Raw genomic sequence first — 22579 nt, forward strand, 5'->3', positions numbered from 1 at the left:
TTGCTCTTTTACAGCTGATTTATCTCAGGATGCCTCAAACCCCCTTACAAAGAAGAAGCAAGTATTTGTGCCTTACAGGGATTCTGTTTTGACATGGCTTTTGAAAGATAGCCTAGGAGGAAACTCTAAAACAATAATGATTGCAAGTGAGTGTGTGCTGAATTACCTTAATTCCCAGTGCTTTGCCTTTTTAAAAAGGTTATCTATGCATCCAATTGATTGGCATTACAAGTGACTCATTAAGCAATATTGCTGTTTGCTATTTTTAATGGGGCTGTCTTCACAACAAAGCTTGAATAATATCCTGCCGGGAGAGTGGAGAGATGAAAGCAGAGTCAGTACACGGTGCCAGGCTCCTGCAGAATAATTGAATGCGCTGCTTCCCCCTGGTTAGGCATCTGAGAGCACATACTCAAGGGATGTAACACTCAGCTCTTCCGCTGTGCAGATCTTGGGAAGATAAATGGTGAGATCCTGCTACCTCTATCCATCTCAGGGGAGGTGCAGTTGAAACCCATACCAGTTGTTGGACTACTTTAGAGGGGGGTTTCCCAAGCCCCCCACTTAGGGCTTAGAGGAAGTTCCCCAAAAAGGTTAAGGTTCATGCCCTACACTCAACCTTGAAGCCTGTTGCAAAAAGGGCACTGGAGGAAGAGCATCATGTGTGCTTTGGACACTTCCACTAGTCATGAGGCCTCGCTCTCAATTCATAGGCAAAAGGCAGGTCTGGGCCATCAACTTTGTGCAATGTCTGCCTCTGGGAGGGACAAGTGAACTTGTTTCACTGTTGGAAACAAGGCAGAGAACAAACTGCCTTTGTCTTTATTAGAAATCCTCAGGCACTTTTTTTTTTAGTCTTTTAAGATGCTGCAAGACTCTTGCCATCAATTTGAGTTGAACTGATTTTATAATGAATTGATTTTAGAATGCTGTATTATTTTACTGTTATTAGCGGCTCTGAGCCCGGCTTCGGATGGGAAGGGTGGGATATAAATAAAAAATTATTATTATTATTTGCTTGTTTAGATCCAGGGGTCACCAACCTAAGGCCCGGGGGCCGGATGCGGCCCAGTCGCCTTCTCAATCCGGCTCGCGGACAGTCTAGGAATCAGCATGTTTTTACATGAGTAGAATGTGTGCTTTTATTTAAAATGTATCTCTGGGTTATTTGTGGGGCATAGGAATTCGTTCATTTCCCCCAAAATATAGTCTGAGGGACAGTGGACTGGCCCACGGCTAAAAAAGGTTGCTGACCCCTGGTTTAGATAATGTCCAAATTATGGTGTATCATATTTTGTAGGATACCCCCCTTTGTCCTCAAAGAAAATTGGAATGGTGGGATATTTAATGCTGCATAATGAAACTGTGAACCAAATTAATGCAGTATTTCCCCCCTAAAATGCCATCCTACTCACAACCGTGCAACATACCGTTTGCTTTCTCTCCACCCACACTGGGTTTCTAAGATTTCTAAATGATATACGTACGTATAACTTAATTTTGAATTTACTTTCCTTAGCCATTTCACCTGCTGATGTCAATTACGGAGAAACCTTAAGCACCCTTCGCTATGCAAACCGAGCTAAAAACATAATCAACAAGCCTACCATTAATGAGGATCCGAACGTCAAGCTAATTCGTGAGCTTCGAGCTGAAATAGCCCGGCTGAAAACTCTCCTTGCTCAGGGGAATCAGGTTAGCTTTGCACCTGAGACATGAGTAGTTTCTTTGAGTGACACTGGGGCTGTCTTAAGCATATGTGGCGCCGGGGTGAAAAAATCCGCCCAGCGCGACGCCACCCCGGACGGAGCTGCTGCGGCCACAGCTTGGTCGGATGCCGGGTGTTGGCGTCAGGGAGGGGGTTACAAATCAAATAAAATGGCCAGGGACTGCACCGAGCCAATTTCTTTGTCGCCTGCGTTGCCCTCCCTGTTTACATGTTGCCCTCTGTCTCCAGCAAGGTGCCTAGAATTTGGGAGGCAGAGAAAGGGAAGGAGGAAAGTTAAGGCTAACAGCCGCCAGGCACCCAAGAGTCAAGCCTCTGCGGGCGGCTTGAGAAAGCCCATCCGGGGGCCCGGAGTGCACGCTCACTTTGGTCCCACAGCACCTTAAGACTTTTACAATGACTCCGCCGTCAGATGCTGGGCTGGAGGGCAGGGGGTTGGGGTGGAGAGCCGGCCGCAGCAGAAGAGCCTGCCGTGGCGCTCCGACCAACGGGCAGGCTCTTACCCGGACTCAACTCTCAGACCCCGGACTCTCGGCCTGGCGCCCGTGAGAGCCCGTGAGAGCCCAGCACCTATGGGTAAGACGGCCCTGAGTGACACTATGTGTTTCTGTATCTTAAGGATTGTTAAATACACACATGCACAAACACATACACACACACAGAGAGAGAAAGAGAGACAGAGAGAGAAGATAATTGGGGAGTAGGAAGAGAAGCTGGAATGCCACGTTAGAGAGAAGAAAACAGGACAAAGCACTGTTTGGGTGCATGAAGCAGGACAAGGGACTGAGTGATGTAGGAGAAGCAGCATAAAGAAAATGAGTCCCCAACAGACCTGTTCTACCTGCTTTTTACGTTGGACAGGAGCCAGAGAGTGCTTAGGAGGAGGATGTAGAATTTGTATGGACTTTAAAGGAAGTACCGTATTTTTTGCTCTATAAGACCCACTTTTTCCCTCCTAAAAAGTAAGGGGAAATTTGTGTGCGTCTTATGGAGCGAATGCAGGCTGCATAGCTATCCCAGAAGCCAGAACAGCAAGAGGGATTGCTGCTTTCACTGCGTAGCAATCCCTCTTGCTGTTCTGGCTTCTGAGATTCAGAATATTTTTTTCTTGTTTTCCTCCTCCAAAGACTAGGTGCGTCTTGTGGTCTGGTGCGTCTTATAGAGCGAAAAATACAGTATACCATTTGTGGATGTTTTCAAGCTTCTTGTGTGCAAGTTTCCTGAAAGACCTAGAAACTCCTTGACTTGTATAGAAACATCTGTCTTCTGTGAGGTGCAGTGCGAGAGCTGGAGAACAAACTGCAGCCAGTAACCAATGATCCCGTTTTTCAAATAAAAACAAATTGTTTTAATGATTCTTTTGAGAATCATTACTCCTAGATGACTTCCACTTAAGGCATGCAAAGACCTATTGATATATGGCTAAGGACAGTGGCCTAAAATTGCAGTGTACGACTGCAGTCCTTTGCATGTCCCTGAGAGTAAGACTCATTGAACCCAACAAGACTTAATTCTTAAATAGAAATCAGTGGCATTGCATTGTAGGCTATCTTTTGTTTTTATATCTTTAATGTTTATTTTGTCTGCTTCACCTAGATTGCGCTTTTGGATTCTCCAACAGCCCTAAGTATGGAAGAAAAGCTTCAACAGAATGAAGCCAGAGTAAGTTTTAGTTCAAACACTTCATCTATGTCTGAATTCTTGGCAGATTTGCAGGTTTTAAGTTATGCGTTCTGTTTTAAGATGCTTGATATGCTGTACTTCAGTAAACATGGTTACGGCGGCTTGTAGAATATATAAAACAATTAAAAATCCACAAATAAAATAGAATAAAAACAGGAGAGGAAAATATTTTGAATTCAAATCAAGAAAGAAGATTCCACCTAAACATTAGGAAGAACTTCCTGACAGTAAGAGCTGTTCGACAGTGGAATTTGCTGCCAAGGAGTGTGGTGGAGTCTCCTTCTTTGGAGGTCTTTAAGCAGAGGCTTGACAACCATATGTCAGGAGTGCTCTGATGGTGTTTCCTGCTTGGCAGGGGGTTGGACTCGATGGCCCTTGTGGTCTCTTCCAACTCTATGATTCTATGATTCTATGATTCAAACTTTGTTGTCCCATCCAGAAGTGCCTTTCTGGGGAAAAACCCAAAGAAAGAAACACAAAACAAACTGCTGAGCTAAAGTCACACATGTTTCCATCTACAGTAATGTAGTTTTGGTCTAATTCTTAAGGTACACTCCCTTACGTTCTCTGCTTGTACTACATTTTGCTAAGTGTGTAAGTCTTTCAAAGGAATAGTTGTGAACTCAGAGAACATTGGACACATTTCCCACTACTTTCATTCTACCTTTGCTATGGTAGTGGGGTACCTGGTGCCTAAAGGAGTAGTTTACATTTTAGCACCAATAGTTGCCCTTATATTGGCGCATGGCTTGCTCCCAAATCGCTGCTCGCAGGATTACCATCCAGCAATAGGCCTACCAAATCTTGCTTCAACTTGACTTCCAAAGCCCTTAAACTGGGCTACTTAAAATTTGTACACAAAAATTTGGAGTCAAAGTAACCTAAATCCTGAATTGAATTCAGGGGTCTGTACAAATTATGAAAACACTTCACATAGGTAGATATCTGCTTCTACTATTTGTTAGGAGAGGCAAGAAGCTACATAGGACACTGGAACCAAATCGTTTGACCACTGGAAATCTTCTGGCTTCTGAGACTTTGCTCTCCCCTTCTAAAAAATAAACGAAAGCTTGGATTCACAGGAAACTGAATTACAGTGCAATGGTACCTCGGGTTACATACGCTTCAGGTTATATACGCTTCAGGTTACAGACTCCACTAACCCAGAAATAGCACCTCGGGTTAAGAACTTTGCTTCATGATGAGAACAGAAATCGTGCTCCGGAGGCCCTATTAGCTAAAGTGGTGCTCCAGGTTAAGAACAGTTTCAGGTTAAGAACGGACCTCCGGAACGAATTAAGTACTTAACCCAAGGTACCACTGTACAGCCAATAACTCATTTTGAGTTCCCTGTGTTCTTATGAAATCATGGGGAATACACACAGCCTTGTTCTATAGGCTCTTAATGCTCCATGATTGCTGCTTTTTCCAGTAGGATGGGTAGAAGGGAAAGAATTCAATATATTCACAAATAGGTTGTTTAGCTTATGTGAAACGCATATATACTGCTTCTGCTTTTGGGTAGCTGCAGTTTGATACATCATCTGAACAGACAAACTGTGGTTAACATTAACGATGTTTAGTTTAAAATATGCTAATTTTGAACTATTAATGTCTAAAGTTGACTTTGGTTTAAATCAGTATTTCCCAAACTTGTGTCTCCGCCTGTTTTTTTGGACTACAACTCCCATCATCCCTAGCTAGCAAGACCAGTGGTCAGGGATGATGGGGACTGTAGTCTGAAAACAGCGGGAGACCCAAGTCTGGGAGACACTGGTTTAAATCAATCATAGTTAATGTTAACCACAATTCCATGTTCAGACAGTAACCAAAAGGGGAAGTAAAACCTTCCAAACTACTCTTAATTACAAGCCTGAGAGGAGCCTAGGTTTCTTCATGTCTCATGATCTAGGGTTGGTGAGCCCACAGGCTGGGTTCATTCCATCAAGCCAGGTCAGGGGGCCAGCCAGCCCTAACCCCATTGCAGCACAGCTCAGAGGAGAGGTTGACACCTTTCCATATGGCCCAGCATATGGTGATTTGAATCTCCATCACAGCACTGAACCAAGAACCCTCTTCTTCCAGTGCTGTGTGTGCACTGAGTGCGATGTGCATTTGTGGGTGTCTGTGTTAGACTATGCGGCCCTCATGCTTGTAGCGTTTGGAGAGACAGAAGTTAGCCACTCTTGCACGAAACCAGAGTTTAAAATGACTTTTGAAAACATAGCATGAAATGTGAATGAGGTAAAATGGGTTGAAAACTTAGGTTTCATGTACTCATACTCAGTTCAAAGCTGCGATCGGCTTTTGTTCCCTCCTGAATGTTTCCTCATTTGCTGTATCATGCTTGCCTCTGCGTAAGGTGTGAAATGGCACTCATGGGGCAAAGACAATTCTTAAGAAAACCTGAATAAAAATAGCAACTGAGTAAAGTGGCCAATATGTCAGATTCTGCTTCTCAGATCTATCCATTATCATTTCCCTTGGAAGCCTAACCTAACCTCTCCAAAATGTTCCTCATAGTTGCAGTCAAACTCTGATGTCCAATACTGGCAAATGTCAAAAGTTAGAGCAATTAAATAAATATCATTTCATTAACGTGTCTTTTTTTTCAAAGAGGGGTGAGAAAGAAGTCAAACAAACGTCTGCATGCCTCCCTGGGAAAAATAAGATTATGTTTGCTACTAACTGTTGTGAACATAGTTCAAAATAAAAAACTTCACAATGGATGCAAAATGGAATATATTATTCATTATCTTGCAGGAATCAATCCTTACCCTGTTCAGAAATATAGTTCTATGCAGGAAGTATATCGAGCGCTTTTTTATTATCTTTTGTTAACCTCATTAGTATGTTGCATGATTGATTCATGATAATTAATGCAAGCATAATGACTGGAATTTCTCCCTGTACTCTATGATAGTCTATAATTTAATGCAATAATTAATTGGTTGTATGGATTAAACTCTCTATTCCCCATGTTTCAGTAGAAAAATGAAAGCCTTTTTTCTTTTAATTGAATATACTTTTTCTTGAATATTGTAGCCTAAAAATAGAACAGAATCAGAACCACGTGCATATGTGTTTTGCTTTTTAATGCAAACTGAGAACTGGGATGCAGGCATAAATGAATAAAAGTGAGCTTCTAGTTGGCTATGCTGATTTCCCTGGAGAACAGACAGAAAAAATGTGAAAATTAAAACTTTGGGTTTTATTTGTGAATAATACTTTGGTTTATCTTGTAGGTGCAAGAGCTTACTAAAGAGTGGACCAACAAGTGGAATGAAACCCAAAATATTCTAAAAGTAAGGGTCACCTAAATGCTTCTTGATTTTCTAAATCTAAATGTTTTCAGAATGGGCTCCTGTATTTTGTGCTTGTTGAATTTACTTACACCTTGTAGTGCATAGTCTTATACAGGGTATAGTGCAACATCATGAAAGTAAAAAAGTAGAGTCCTTAATTCTTACTAAAAATTCTCCCTTGTGAAAGAGCTTATGTTAAAAGCTTAAGAGAGAACTTGTGAGGAAGAATTTAAAGCAAACATGCAAGTTTTAAGGATATCAAATTAATTAAATCTTTAAAAGTGGTCAAGACTTTCATGCAATCTGGTTTATTCATACTTTTTGCTCAACACTTAAATAACCCAGTTACTTATGGAAATTATTGTTTTTCAGGTAAGGAGTCTTGACTTTTCAAATGTGGTAAAAGGTTTGAATAGGTATAGACAGATTCAAGGGGTTCATTAATCTTGTCTTTGCGTGAATAACCATTCATTTAAATATCACTTACTGAACTGTAGTCCCTTTTCATATCTGGGACATACTGAACCTGCTTCCTCACACAAAGCCATTCCAACATAGTGACATTTTGTAGAAACTTAAGCAACTCACTTTGCGTATGTGTGGCGTTAACGGACTTGTCAATGACCCAAGGATATCATACTTCAAAATAAAGTACGCAGTCTGGAATTTAGTGTTGAACTGAAAACTGCCTGGCAGATGGTGCGACAGAATGAACTGATTTGTGTAATTTCTGCCCAGATATTGAATTGGGAAATAGAATATTCACATACTTCAGAATTTTGTGAGGGTTTTTGTTTTTTTACAATATAAGGGTTTTTAAACAATGCCATTGTCTCTTAGTAAAAGTAATTTCTCACTCTCGTGGTGCTGTTCCCCCCCCCCTCCAAAGCCTTGCTTCTCTCATTTGATTTCTTCCCCTCTCCACCCAAGTTTGATGTGCCAGTCATGTGTAACTAGCTTATGTTTCATATTTTAGCTTGGATCTGTACAACATGGTTGCTTTAGGGGAAATGGAAACATCAACTAATTTATCTGCTCTACTTCACTATTGCATGCTAAAATTCTGTGTCCTGGGAAGAAGCAAACTTTAAGTGTACACCGTAAAATAGACTGCTTCTGCAGCATAAAACAGCTGGAAAAGCTGGCCTTCCAGAGCTTATATTGGCTCCCCCTGTACTTTCAATTGCAACTCAGCATTCTCTCGCTCTCCTTTTGCTCTCCTTTATATACCTATCTTGAAAAACTCAACCTGAGATCTGTTTTGTACATTACAGATTGAGGGAAGTAGACAAATGTTGACATGACAAGGCACATCCTTAACCTGTTTATTTCTGATGTGACCTCCCAGGTAACATGAAATGGGAGATTTCCAAGAAAAGGAAAGCAAAACAGTTTAGTATAGGGTCTGCTTTTGTGAGTGCTCTACGTACATACTCAAATGCCTCCCCCCCCCATGTGTATTTCTGTCTATAATCAAATTCCTTATCTTTGAAATCCAAGTAAGGTGTTGACTAGTTTGACCCATCTGCTGTGTACAGTCATACCTCGGGTTAAAGTAGCTTCGGGTTAAATCTTTCCTGGTTGCGTCCCACGGCGCCCCGGAAGTAACAGAATGGGTTACTTCCAGGTTTCCCCACTCACACATGCACAGGCACTCAAAATGATGTCACGCGCATGTGCAGAAGCGGCGAATCGCGTCCCGTGCAGACACTCCGGAACGGATCCCGTTCGCATCCAGAGGTTCCACTACTGCCTTCCCAGCGTTGTCGATGCAAAATCTAATCACTATGAACTATGTTTTTTGGAGGAAAATTGTTCTTGTGTATGCAGGTGTGTTATTAAAACTGCTCAGTATCACTTCTCTTTAATGAAAGGATTGCTGATTGGGGAATGAAGAGGGTGCTTTCTTTATTTTTCATGTTTTTGATATCTCTGTAACTTGATCTAAAGCTCTGCCTTAGCAGCTGAATGGATTCAGCAGGCCACATTTGTCCCACGATGGTTGTAACTGTCTTGTGTTATTGACAGAAGGCTATGCTATAGTAACATTGCATATTAAAAATGGGAGAGCAGGCGTCAGTTCATATGCTTGTTTATCAGATGGGTCATATAGTGTGAAATCTGTGCAAAACATCCTGTAACCAATAAGACATTTTTAAAAATTCAGGGTGAGCACTGAGTTGCTCAGAATGCTTCCTTGGCTGCCTTTAATAAGCTGATGCTCTGAATTATGGTTGTTGATCGCACAAAAACCTGAAGAGCTGTCTGGACACCAGGGGGCGCTGGGAGCAGGGCTTGTGTTTGCACCCTTTCTCTGTCCCCAGTTTAACCCTTTGCACGTTGAACACACCACACCAATAAAACTCGAGCAATTAATTCTACCATATACCTGATCTTACAGGAAGAAGGAAATTCATTGCAAGCACTTCAAACTGAATCAATTAATAGGATTGGAGGAGACGAGACGGTGTTTTTGTATATTAGTCAACCAAATGTAGCTTATTTATTTCACACGTCTACTTAATTTTGTACACGTGTGTGCAAAATATGAGCAAACAATAGCAGAAAAATGCTTAGAGTCATTTAAGAAAAATTGTTTAGGATCAAATGGTGTTTCTTTTATTAAAATAGCTTGATTCATCCTTAAGCTTCCCTGGGAGCTTTTCGTGCTGAAAAATGCGATATAGACGCTTTGAATAAATAAGTTATTTTTCGGTTCCAAGGAGCACGCCTTGTCTTCACTTCTCTTAGCTTTAATTCTTTGTGGTCAGCATGACTTTTTCTGTACAAAATTTGAATTGTGCTATCCAAGTACAATTCTCCTTAAACAATGCCTCTGGCTATCACTACCTAGTTACACAGAGCTCCCGGAATTTGAACATAATTGTTTTCAGTATTCAATCCCCACCACCCCACATAATCTCTTTTCTCACTTTGTTGGTCATCTTTCCCATTTCTCCACCCCGCCCCAAGACACACTTTATCTAATTTCCTCTTCTTATCCTTGCTCTTCTTTGCTGATTTACTATGCTTAGTCATCTGTGTCATGGTTCCCAGCCCTCCTGTCTTCACCTTAAGAAGTTCTGCATGCTTGCTTGTCCTCCCACCAGCGTGCTACGGCTCTTTGTCCCTCAACAATAGTAGCAATATAACTATGACAACAATGCCAACAAGCTGGAATATAAAGCGGGGATTTAAAGCTTTAAAGCCTTCCTCCCCTTCTTCTCCAAACTTTTGTCCTGCTGCTCCCCAGTCGAAATTCATCCTTCCCACAAATATGTTCTGTGCTTACATAGGGCTTTATTGTCATTAGGTCAACGGTTTAATGCCCGGCCGAGGCTTCTGGCATTCTTCTCTGCCAAACTTTCAGATCTCTGAACAGGCGGCTGCCTCTCAAAACGAATAAGCACAATTGTATCTTTTTTTCCTTCTCCCGAAACCCGAGGGCAAATTCAAACGGCACTTCTGGCATGTTGGTTACCATGCCCATTGAACTGGCTGAAGTTTCGTTAAAGCGGCTTATGCTTCGCCACTGTCCCAAAATGCCAGTTGCCAACATCCTCTCAGTCTTTTGCAAAAGTGAGTTGGTTAAGGATATGGTGCCCTGTGCTCTGAGCTTGTGGCTAAGCTTAATAGATGACTTTTTCAGTACCAATTCCTTTGCCCCATAAACACAACATCCTGGCAGAATTGCTCTGCAAATTGATCCCGGTGGTTATTTTATTTTATCATTGATTTCCCCTTTGTAGCTTACTTTAAGTGTTTAGAATGTTTCTGGAAAATCCCATAACTTCTAAAAAGTCACCAAGGCTATAGTTTTAAAATTGCATTATTCAGCTGTGAAGAAAATATCCTGTCCTGAGACTGTTCAAAACTTACCTACACTTTGTTTTCCTCACCACTAGATGTCACTGCAGATGCAGGAATTTGCTTCCTCTGCATGACGGGCTCTTTGGATGCATCAAAGGGAAATGGTTTGGAATAATCTGGCTTCATGTTCTATCTAGATAGCAGTTTGAAGAATTGCAAAACATTGTTATAGGTGTAGGTTGTAACAAGATAATGTAATTCTGACTGAAGAACTTGTGAACGGCTGTTCTTTGCTGCGATGTGCAATCATTTGCACAAACAGATAAAATATTAATTAGTTTTCCTTGTGGCTTATTCCAAATACCATTGGTAGGTTTTGCAACAGCAGTGCTCATAACAGAAGGCCCATTTCTCCGTCTGAAACTGCTTTATATGTATTGCTGGGAAATTTCCCATTGGCAGAAATGAGACCTTCCCTCCCAATGCAAATAGCTGCTTTTGAAGAGCAATTTTTGCCCTGGGATAGAAAGGGTTCGGCTCCTCCTCTGCTATGACCTCAGTAATTATCAGCCCCCTCCCGAACTGAGTTTTCTAAAGTGCATGTTAAGTGCAAAGTCATATCTATCGTCACATCAAGATTTTAAGCTGAAAATTTGTTCACTGTTTTAACTGAACTCTGTTGGTATATTTTTCAGTTTTTGTTACTCTGTTCTAGCCTGTTTAGAGCTATTTCTTTGTACTGAAGTGTAATTTGATAAATGCACTTTTACTGGTTTAATGTGCTTTAACTCCTGTTCTGGTTACATGGGAGTTAAGTGAAATTACTCTTCCAGTTGAGCCTATTACCTGCTTCCTCAGGGTGTCTCTACCCCCGCAGAGAAGGTAGTACATTTCTGAGGAATGCAGTTTGGTTACATAAAACATAATCCTCATTTGGAAGGGAGGAAAAAAATTATGCCCAGGATCCTAAGCCCCCACGAGTTGGGCAAAAGATTCCTGCATTGCAGGGGATTGGACTAGATTGCCCTTGTGGCCTCTTCCAATTCTAGACTTTTATGATTCTATGAGTGGATCTTTACTCATAGAATATTGACCTTGTAAGAAAGGAAGGGGGCAGTTTTGCTGCTGTGCCTCCCAATTCTGCTCCATAATGTTGGAGCATCCTACAAAAAACATTGGAGGGGGTGACGGGGGCTGCAAGGGAGGGAGGTAAAAATATATTTCCCCCACCTGCAATCATGGGAGCCTTTATGGAACTGAATCCGTAAATGAACAGAAGGGCAATTTAAGATTCAAGCCTATATACTTTGGTATAGAATATTTCTGTGAGCAATTCAGAAGCAAGTGCATAATAATAATTTCTATTTATACCCCGCCCTCCCCAGCCAAGGCTGGCCTCAGGGTGGCTAACAAGCAATAATAAAAACAAGTTGAATGAATACAACTTAAAAACAAGATTAAAATACAACATTAAAATATTGAAACATTAAAATATTAAAATGCAGCCTCATCACAATGAGGTACATACAGTGTTACCTTGGTTTACAACCATAATCCGTTCTGGAGGTCCGGTTGTAAACCAAAACAGGTTGTAACCCAAGGCACGCTTTCGCCAATGGGACCTCCAAAAAAAGGGGGGTTGTAATCCCCCAAAAAAGGGACACGTACTTCCGGGTTTGACGTGGTTGTAATCCAAAATGATTGTAATCCAAAACAGTTGCAAACCAAGGTATCACTGTATGCCCAGGTGGGAATGTGAGTGGATCTAAACACAAGAAAAAAACCCCACTATAAATAATTCAGAAATTAGATCACTTTAACAAAAGAAAAAAAATCCCAATGAGAAATCTTGTTTTAAACAGTTCTGACTCTCTGGCGTCAACTAGTGTTGCATGTTTCAAATGCATTCAGTGTGCAGTTTCTTTACTAATGTAGCTGAGTCCTGTAACTCTGTGTGAGTGCAGCTTTGTGTGATCTTTGGCTGCCATGAACTAGTCAAGGGACTGGGTGTCTTGCTGTCCTCTCTGCATATTCATTGGAATTATATGAGCAACCTAGGTTCTGCATGCAGTTTTCAGAAGATCACTGTTCAGTCCTACCAGTTTCAATGCCATGTTGGAAGGGTGAGCTTTATATTGCTCACATGTCACTCAGCATTGACTTTCTGAGGAAGAAAGATAACAAAACATCCAGGATCTCATAACTGCCCCCCACCCAGCTTAAGCCCATCTGAATTTTCTAGTCTTCCCTTCCCACTCCTATGTGAATGGATGCCGGTGGTGCTGTGGTCTAAACCACTGAGCCTCTTCGGCTTGCCAATCAGAAGGAGGTTAGCAGTTCAAATCTGTGCAACAGGGTGAGCTCCCAGAAGCTCTGTCCCAGTTTCTGCCAAGCTAGCAGTTCCAAAGTACACCAGTGCAAGTAGATAAATAGGTACCACTCCAGCAGGAAGGTCAATGGTGTTTCTGTGCACTCAGGTTTCTGTCTCGGTGTCCCGTTGCGCCAGAAGCAGTTTAGTCATGCTGGCCACATGACCTGGAAAGCTGTCTGTGGACAAATGCCAGCTCCCTCTGCCTGAAAAGTGAGATGACCTCAACTCATAATCACCTTTGACTGGACTTAAGTATGCAGGGGTCCTTTACCTATGTGAACATGAAAGCATCTTCTGTGACTTAGACAAGTGTGCTGTTTATCAAATTCATGTGCTTTTTTGTTGTTGTTTAGTCGTGTCCGACTCTTTTTGACCCCATGGACCAGAGCACGCCAAGCACTCCTGTCTTCCAATGCCTCCCACGGCTTGGTCAAACTCATGTTTGTAGCTTTGAGAACACTGTCCAACCATCTCATCCTCTGTTGTCCCCTTCTCCTTGTGCCCTCAATCTTTATCCCCCTGAAAATCAAACCCTCTTTGAAAGGCTATCAGTCACTTTTAAAGATTCTTTAGTCCTTTTCAACAATCTGCCTTTTAGCCAATGTATTGATGACGTATATTTCCTTAAATTCTGTCACCACCAAAATCCAAAAGGTGTATTGGGTATCGAAGTAACAATCTTTTAGAGAAAGATTTGCCTGTGCAAATGTTTTATTCTCTCTCTCTCTTTTTGCAGAGACTTGATTTTTAGCAATGCGGACATTAATTATGCTAGTTTTTGTGATTGTGGCAATAACAATTTCTTTTTATGTGTTAACAGACGTCAATATTTGTATAGCTACGTTAGCAAACAGTTCTTGGGAGAGGCGAGTAATAAATAATGGAAAAAGTAAACTGAATTCATAAGATCTATAATGGGCCTGTAATTCCCTCTCCTCTACCACCCTAAAAGAATTCTGTCATTAATTGCACATCATTATAACTTAACTGTGCCAGTAGCTGCTCATTTGGACAGAGTTGCATGCTACATCTGCCTTTTTTTAATTGACATTTATTTTGGAGGCCTATTGATGTCTGTGTGGGCTGTTTTGGCACCACCTGTATTTTCACAGTAAGCTGCTCTCTACAGTGCTGTGTTTGTGTAATGTGGTCATCTTCTCTCTCTTCCCTCTGCTTGCTTTTTCAAAACTCAATGTGTGTTCTTTAATGCTCTCTCTCCCCGCACCTCCGATTGATGGGGATAGTATGACCTAACATAAGGGGAGAGAGAGAGATCTTACTAGGACATTTCAGCTTAGCACTGTGTGTGTATCTGTGTTGTGTATGTTTTTTGTGTGCGCTTTTTAACACAGGTTCTTTTAAATCACTATATTTTTATGAATAGTCTTTGATCTTTTAAAAACAGATGGCCGCCAGTAGTCAGTGGAAGAGACTTCACTTATCTGGAAGAAGCGACAATCTAGTTTCTAGAAGTTCGTTTGGAATGCCTGCCACATAATTAGACTCTAGGAATCTTCTTTATATACAGCGAAACCTTCGTTCTCGAACTTAATCCATTCCGGAAGTCTGTTTGACTCCTGAAACCGTTTGAAAACCAAGGCATGGCTTCCGATTGGCTGCAGGAGCTTCCTGCACTCAAGCAGAAACTAAGCCGTTGGAGAACCGAGGTACCATTGTACCTTTTTTTACTATTTGGGTAGAGGAATAATTGAATGTCAAAAGACAAAGACAGCTTGATTCTGTTCCTGGAGGGATTTCTGGATATTGGGAGAGATTCAACGAGCATCTATTTGCATGAGGAGATTTTAAAAATCTCTCCTTCCACTGTAGCTCCCGTCATCCCCCCAAAATAAAATAAAATAAAGCTTAAGAGGATTAGTCACCACATTGGAGCAGATTTTAGGGGGTGCATGGAGAGTTGGAGAGAGGGGAGAAGAGAAACCAATGTTGCACACACAGATTTCCATTGTATGAGTGTTTAACTATATGCTGAACTGAGGTTTATAAAGTCAGTTACAGAGTTTGTACAGCATGGCAGTGCACCCAAAAAACTTTTAAACGATTTTTTAAAAAAACCGGCACCGCATTAGCAAGGCCCACGGAATAAGTTTCTCCTTCCTTAATGGGCATCTTATCACTTCAGTATGAATATCAAATATGTCAGAATAACTTTCTCACAACAGGTTTTGGCATTACTTTTCTTGTCACTCATACCCAGATGCTATTTATTTTTTCTCAAAAAATTCAGTATTTTGACTTAACGGAGCCTGATGGAAGGCATTGAGAATCAAGCCAATTCTCACTTATTAGACAAGCTTTCAGTAATCATCTATATAGACTTAAGAGTCTCCTGAGCAGAATGCTGTCCATGGGAATGTGATGTTCATGTCTGTAATACTCATTCTGTACCACCTGTAAAAGCAAGAAGGCTTTTATAATTGGGTTTGGATTTTTGATATCCTAGTTTTACATGATTGGGAATACTGGCTGAGTTGCAGTAGTCCTGGCTCCTGGAATGGCAAATTGGGGCAGTCTTAAATGGACAGTCAGGATAGGACCACTTTGACTGGGGCAATTGCTGGTGGATCATTGCAATGCCCAAATGTGAAACACAAAAGCAAAGGCCGCAACACACATACTTTTTAGGTATGCACTTAACACAGGCATCCCCAAACTCGGCCCTCCAAATGTTTTGGGACTACAACTCCCATCATCCCTAGATAACAGGACCAGTGGTCAGGGATGATGGGATTGTAGTCCCAAAACATCTGGAGAGCTGAGTTTAGGGATGCCTGGCTTAACATATCTTAGGTATATGTACTCAGAAATTTAAAGTAAGATGCAAAGGATAATATCTATATGATGCAAACATCAAGAAGCCATGGTGAGATGTGGTTCCTTGTTGAGTATATAGTGAAGGGCGAGATGTGGGTGGCTCTGCGGTCTATAAACCACCAGGGCTCTTCAGCTTGCCGATCAGAAGGTTGGCAGTTCGAATCCACACAACGGAGTGAGCTTTCATTGCTCTGTCCCAACTCCTGCCAACCTAGCAGTTCAAAAGGATGCCAGTGCAAGTAGATAAATAGGTACCACTGTGGCAGGAAGGTAAACGGTGTTTCCACACACTCTGGTTTCCGTCACGGTGTTCTGTGGCACCAGAAGCAGTTTGTCATGCTGGCCACATTTCCCAGAAAAGCTGTCTGTGGACAAACGCTGGCTCCCTTGGCCTGAATGCGAGATGAGCGTCGCAATCCCATAGTCACCTTTGACTGGATTTAACTGTCCAGGAGTCCTTGGATTTAACTGTCCCGGGGTTTTGTTCTTGCATTATGTGCTATGTGCAGCTTCCCGTTATAAGGTAAAAGGTAATTGTGAATACAGTGGTGCCCATAATGCTCAGCTTTGAGGTTATTTTGAAACTTATTTGTATTGCATCAGTAACAGAGCACATAAAATTGGGTGGCTTAAGAAACAGTTATGGAGTTCATAGCAGGATTTGTGTGCTTGTAGAAGTACGAAAGATATCAAAATCCATAGCTATCTGACCAGCCAATTACCTATGACATTTGAGAGAGCAAGAGCACCAATTAGTTTATGGTATGGGCACACAAAATCAAACTGATAGGTTTTTAAAGGCCATTTCATCTGTCTTCGTGGAAACACTTGATCTTTTTACTTGAAACCAGCACGAGTACACCTTTTGAGTTTGCTGTGTTCTGACCTTTCGATGGCTGTTTTGTATTAGGCTTCCAAAGAGGATGGACCATATAGCTCAGTGGTGGAGCATTTCTGTTGCATGCACAGGGTTCATGCTTCAAGCCCCAGCATCTCCAGTTTGGGCTTTGAGAGACTACAGTGGATGCTTGGGTTGCGAATGTGATCCGTGCAGGATGCACATTCGCAACCTGCAGTTCACAACCCGTAGCTGTGCGTCTGCGCACGTGCGGGTTGCAATTCAGCACTTCTGCGCATGTGCAAAGTGTGATTTATTGCTTTTGTGCAATAACCCAGTACTTCCAGGTTTCGGCGGTACGTAACCCGAAAAAATGCAACCTGAAGCATCTATAACCCGAGGTATGACTGAACTGTCTGAAACCCTGCAAAGCTATTGCTTGTCCATGTAAACGGCACTAAGCTGGATGTGCCAGTGGACCGACTTGGTATAAGGCAGCTTTCGACATATCTAACTCACAACTTAAGTGTGGGGCCATTGAGATCAGCTCTGATGAAAATGAACCTTTATTTCTTGGAGAATGTTAGGTGGTAATGGCTTCATCAGTTACCTCAACAGGTAGTATAATTTCTGATCCCTGGGCAGTGAATTGTATCGAGGGGTGGCTTCATCCATGGAAGATGGAGCAAGCTTGGGGGGGGGGGTTTCCCCCAGTTTCACAGGGGAGGATCCAAAATAACGGATCTAAATGGCAAGGAAGCAGATTCTGACTCAACAGGAAGAACTTTCTGACAGGAGGAACCCTTTGACAGTGGAATGGACTCATGCGAGAAGTGGCGGACTCTCCTTCCTTGGAAGTTTTAAAGCAGAGGTTGGAAGGCCATTTGTCATGAATGGCTTCAGGGGAGATTTCTGCACTGCAGGGGGTTGGACTAGATGACCCCTGGGGTCCCTTCCGATTCTATGACTGGTGGCGCTGTGGATTAAACCACAGAGCCTAGGACTTGCTAGGTCGGCGGTTCGAATCCCCGCGATGGGATGAGCTCCCATCGTTCGGTCCCTGCTCCTGCCAACCTAGCAGTTCAAAAGCACATCAAAGTGCAAGTACATAAATAGGTACCGCTCTGGCAGGAAGGTAAACGGCGTTTCCATACACTGCTCTGGTTCGCCAGAAGTGGCTTAGTCATGCTGGCCACATGACCCGGAAGCTGTACACCGGCTCCCTCGGCCAATAAAGCGAGATGAGCGCCACAACCCCAGAGTCAGCCACGACTGGACCTAATGGTCAGGGGTCCCTTTACCTTTACCGTCAGTGGAAGGAACTTCAGCTCATATGAGGCACCTGATCTTTACCACTGATTTTTTTACCTGATGTAAACATGTGTTGTTTGCGGAACCAACTCTCAGTACTGCTCAAATGAGAGGTCAAAGATGTTGCTTTTCCAGCTTCTTTCATTGGGCTGAAATGTAGGTGCTCTGTGCATATCAGAACTTCAAGCATTAAGGGATTTATTTTGACATGGAGACAATTCAGTGAAATAGCTTTTGTTTTGAAGGCTGTTTGGTGACTCCCATTTCTTTTTCTTTCCCAGCTCTCAGATACTGTTTTTGTCATATAGCCAGTGCACGCAAACATGTTCATGCATAGTGAAGATATACACAGAAGTATAAATACTCCTAGCCATGTTATGTGTATCCTACATTCAGTATATATTGAGAGCGGGGCTATGTACCCTTTCATGGGAGTAAGTTCCACTGAATTCAATGGGACTTCCTTCTGAATTGATGTGAATAGGCTTGTTCTATCCAACCCACTTGAAATCAGTTGAATTTAGCTATGTACTTGACAGTAGTCCCAACATTTCTCTTCCATGCCTGATTTAACATTGCAATGCCTATCATAATGAAGATATCAATATCTCACAGTATGTCAGCACGTTTTCCTGCGGCTGTTATATAGGACAGAAGACTAATTTAGTTCTGCTGTGTTCAATTATACTTCTCTCATTTTTATTTTGTGTTAATGTTATAAATTTTATCTACTTGTTTTGCTTGGAACCAATAGAATCTTCTGTTACATTACAAGAGAACTGAATAATGACTGGTAATGATAGTAAGATACTTAAATCATTTGCAAAGAACATTTATATGTGCTCAGCTGGTTTCTCTTTGTAACCTGATCACTTCTTAATCAATTGGTATTAGCTGCAAATTACCAGGTAGCCATAAACCAAACAAGCTAAATTATAGACAACAGTAATGTTTTATAGCTTAAAAGAAACTGCTTTTGCAGCATGGATTGCAATTGCTTTCGGCTAAATCAGATTAGCATGACAATCTAGCCTGCTTTAACTTCTTAACAACTAAACAAATCAGGTATGAATCCTGCAGGAGACATTGATTTCCAGTTCTCTTTTTTCCAACTCAAGCAGATTATTAAAAATCTGCCTCTATGAATTTTGGCTGGTTCTTCCATTTTGGCATTTTCTCCAGTTACTGCATTCATGGGAGGTTATGTTAGTTGGCTGTTCTTCATCAGCAGAAGGTTGCATGTTTGGGGGGGGATTGGTCTTAAAATGGAAAAAAACCCACCTATTTTCTGTGTAATTATTTCACTGGCACTATCACATGGGTTTTGCACAACTTTGTTAGCCCTTTTTTGAGTCACCATTGAATAATGCAAATTGCAGCAGTGCCTTGGTCATATCTAGACTGGGCTGTTGTAAGGTATTATTTATGGGAATGCCCTGAAAGAGCATTCAGATGCTTCTTTTTAAAAGCCTTTTCCTTTTTTTGTTTTCATCTACTGTAGCAGAATGCTGTTGCTAGAGTTGTATCTGGGGCCCATTATACGGCATAAAAACTGGGCTGTTTCATCGGTTAGCCTCTTTTAAAAGTAGCACCTACCACTTTAAAGGAGGCGATTTACTGTGTGATCTGAATCTCCCCTCTCTTGGCAGAGGGAGGACATGCAAATCCCTTCTCTTAAAGTAGGAATTGATTGATTGATTGATTGATTGATTGACTGACTGACTGACTGACTCACTGACTGATTCTGTTTCTATGCCACTTTTTATTCAAATGAACCCCAAAGCGGCTTACAAACAAAAGATAAAAATAACATAATGGAACAGCATAAATTGTATAGAATACTTAACAAATCATCAGTAAAACAGTCACAAATCACAAATAAAACAATTGCCATCTATGTAAAACTATTAACAAAACAACTAAAAAATAAGCCAAACATCACAGTTACACCAAAAATCATATTACAGTCATACCTTGGTTTTTAAACAGCTTAGTTCTCAAACGTTTTGGCTCCCGGATGCTGCAAACCCAGAAGTGACTGTTCCAGTTTGCGAACTATTTTTGGAAGCCAAATGTCCGACGGGATTTCCGTAGCTTCTGATTGGCTGCAGGAGCTTCCTGCAGCCAATCAGAAGCTGCGCTTTGGTTTCCGAACGTTTAGGAAGCTGAACGGACTTCTGGAACGGATTCCGTTTGACTTCCAAGGTACGACTGTATAGGATTCACAAAGTACTACGGCATTCATATCTAGAAATCAATATTAATAACTTTAACAAAATAGCAACAAGACAAACAAACAAAGTCCTGTTGAATGTTCTTCCTTCCGCCATCACTCAGAAACTTTCATTCTGTTCCGTGCATCAAAATACACCTGCGCATAATGCTCCTGGCAGCAACTCCCTTATGAAGGATCCTTGCAATGGAGGTAGTCAGAACAAAGACTCAGCTCAAATTGAGACTCAAAAGGGGATAATCCACAGTTCACTGTGCAGTGCAGTCTCAGGGCTTCTCTCTGAAGAAACATTTGCAAAGAAAGTGAGATGGTTTGGTGTAAGAACTGCAGCAAGTTCTCGGGGGCTTTTTGCAACCTTTTTGGCAAGAACTGTGTTCCCATTCTGAAATGGGAGCTTGTGTACTGAAAATTGAACCTGGCGCAGGACTACTGCACATCTGCTTACATTAATCTTCCAGCCAAGGAAATAATGCCCTACAGTTCTCAGGGCAGGTTTCAACCTCCTAAACTTTTCACTATACGCAGGAATTGTCCAAGGAGAACTTAACACTTGCAAATCTTTCTGCCTATGCTGTTGCCTACCTAGGTTAAATACCTTCTGATACCAAAGCCTTTGAATCTCAAATTAGTATTTGTGTAATGAGTAATCAGTCCCAAGAAGTCTTAAGTTGTTGGAGGTTTAACAGTAGCAATGACCGCTGAAGGTTTTTTTTGCCATTTGGTTTATATAAAAGAAGGTTATTCTGCTAGTTTCCTGCTTTTTAATCTGCTGCAGTTTCCAAAGGCTTTTTCTCTTACTGTTTGTATGTGCGGTATTATTCTAGATCTTGATTTTTGTAAGCTGTGTTGTGGGTATTTTATAACAGAGAAGTGGTATAAAATAAATACTTAATACTTAATAATACTTAATACTTAATAAATACTTAATAATAAATAATACTTAATAATGCACCAGGATCATAGGATAGATAATTCTTTTTGTCCTTAAACAGGTAAGTGTCAAAAGCTGCAATACATTTTTTATTCATCTGTTTGCTTTTTTAAAAATAACTGGGCTGTTTCTTTTCCAATAAAGAAACAGTCACATTCAATAGTAAGATCTTGTGTTGTGTAGCCTATCATCTTTCCTTTTTTTTCTGTGATGGTGATTTCACTCACTTTTTTCTCTTTAACTATTATGACAGTAGAATTCACATACAGAAATAAATCCAGTAAGTAGCTTTTTCCTGTTTACTTTTGCAGGAGCAAACTTTGGCGCTGAGGAAAGAAGGAATTGGTGTTGTGCTAGATTCTGAGCTGCCTCACCTAATAGGCATTGATGATGATCTTCTCAGTACTGGCATCATCTTGTATCACCTGAAGGTAACTCAATATTTATTTGCCTTCCTGTTCCTAAATGGGCAATTTTAATGATAGTGTTAATTTGTTGTCTAAATAAGCTAAGCATCCATTACATCCCTGCAATAATGTGACATCAGCTGTTAGGTACTCTAATTTGTTTAGTATAAAAGTATCAGTCAGTACTGCCTGTATCTGTCCCAAGAGTCAATGACAGATGAATGGCACCCTAGTGGAGCATATTGGTTCATTCATTTTGCTGTGGCCGTGAATTGATGCTGCTTGGAAACTTTCAGGATGCTCTTTCTTGCCTGTTAAGGAGGAACAGTAATGAAAACAATATTTCCTTGATAAAAGCTCTTTAATTCATTAGCAGTTTTAGCTATTGTTGTTCTACTTATGTGGAATCATTTTATTTTTGCTCCATAGTAAATAAGTTTTACTCTTCTCTATAGGAGGGACAAACACACGTTGGCAGAGAAGATGCTGCATCAGAACAGGATATTGGTAAATGAAATAAGAGGGGACGGGGAGAACCCTGTCTAGAGTTATCTTCCTAAAACATGGGGGGGGGGATATTCCTCACGCTGCAGATATATCTGAAGAAGTGTGCATGCACACAAAAACTCATACCAATAACTAATTTAGTTGGTCTCTAAGGTGCTGGGACCGCGGGTGGCGCTGTGGGTTAAACCACAGTTCCTAGGACTTGCTGATCGAAAGGTCGGCGGTTCGAATCCCCGCGCGACCGGGTGAGCTCCCGTCGTTTGGTCCCAGCTCCTGCCCACCTAGCAGTTCGAAAGCACCCCTAAGTGCAAGTAGATAAATAGGGACCGCTTTCTAGTGGGAAGGTAAACGGCGTTTCTGTGTGCTGCGCTGGTGCTGGCTCGCCAGGTGCAGCTTCGTCACGCTGGCCACGTGACCCGGAAGTGTCCTTGGACAGCGCCGGCTCCCGGCCTCTTGAGCGAGATGAGCGCGCAACCGTAGAGTCGGTCATGACTGGCCCTGATGGGCAGGGGTACCTTTACCTTTACTAAGGTGCTACTGGAAGGGATTTTTAAATTTTATTTTATTTATTTTGTTTCGACTATGGCAGACCAACCTACCTGCAGATACATAGTTCTCTTAA

General features: G+C 41.6%; 1 protein-coding gene across 4 annotated transcripts in view; it reads left to right on the top strand.

Moving 5' to 3' along the window:
• The window catches only part of KIF16B (kinesin family member 16B), a 100333-nt gene that overhangs the window by 17306 nt on the left and 60448 nt on the right, over positions 1–22579 (top strand). For all 4 annotated transcript variants that reach the window (XM_082215408.1, XM_082215409.1, XM_082215411.1 and 1 more), the window contains 6 exons: positions 15–146; positions 1520–1695; positions 3323–3388; positions 6655–6714; positions 21355–21474; positions 21906–21957. In XM_082215408.1, the coding sequence (XP_082071534.1) occupies positions 15–146; positions 1520–1695; positions 3323–3388; positions 6655–6714; positions 21355–21474; positions 21906–21957 (606 nt within the window). The remainder of the gene's footprint in view (positions 1–14; positions 147–1519; positions 1696–3322; positions 3389–6654; positions 6715–21354; positions 21475–21905; positions 21958–22579) is intronic.

This window comes from Podarcis vaucheri (assembly GCF_965113315.1).
Source record: "Podarcis vaucheri genome assembly, chromosome: 3".
In the NCBI taxonomy this organism is placed as follows: domain Eukaryota; kingdom Metazoa; phylum Chordata; class Lepidosauria; order Squamata; family Lacertidae; genus Podarcis; species Podarcis vaucheri.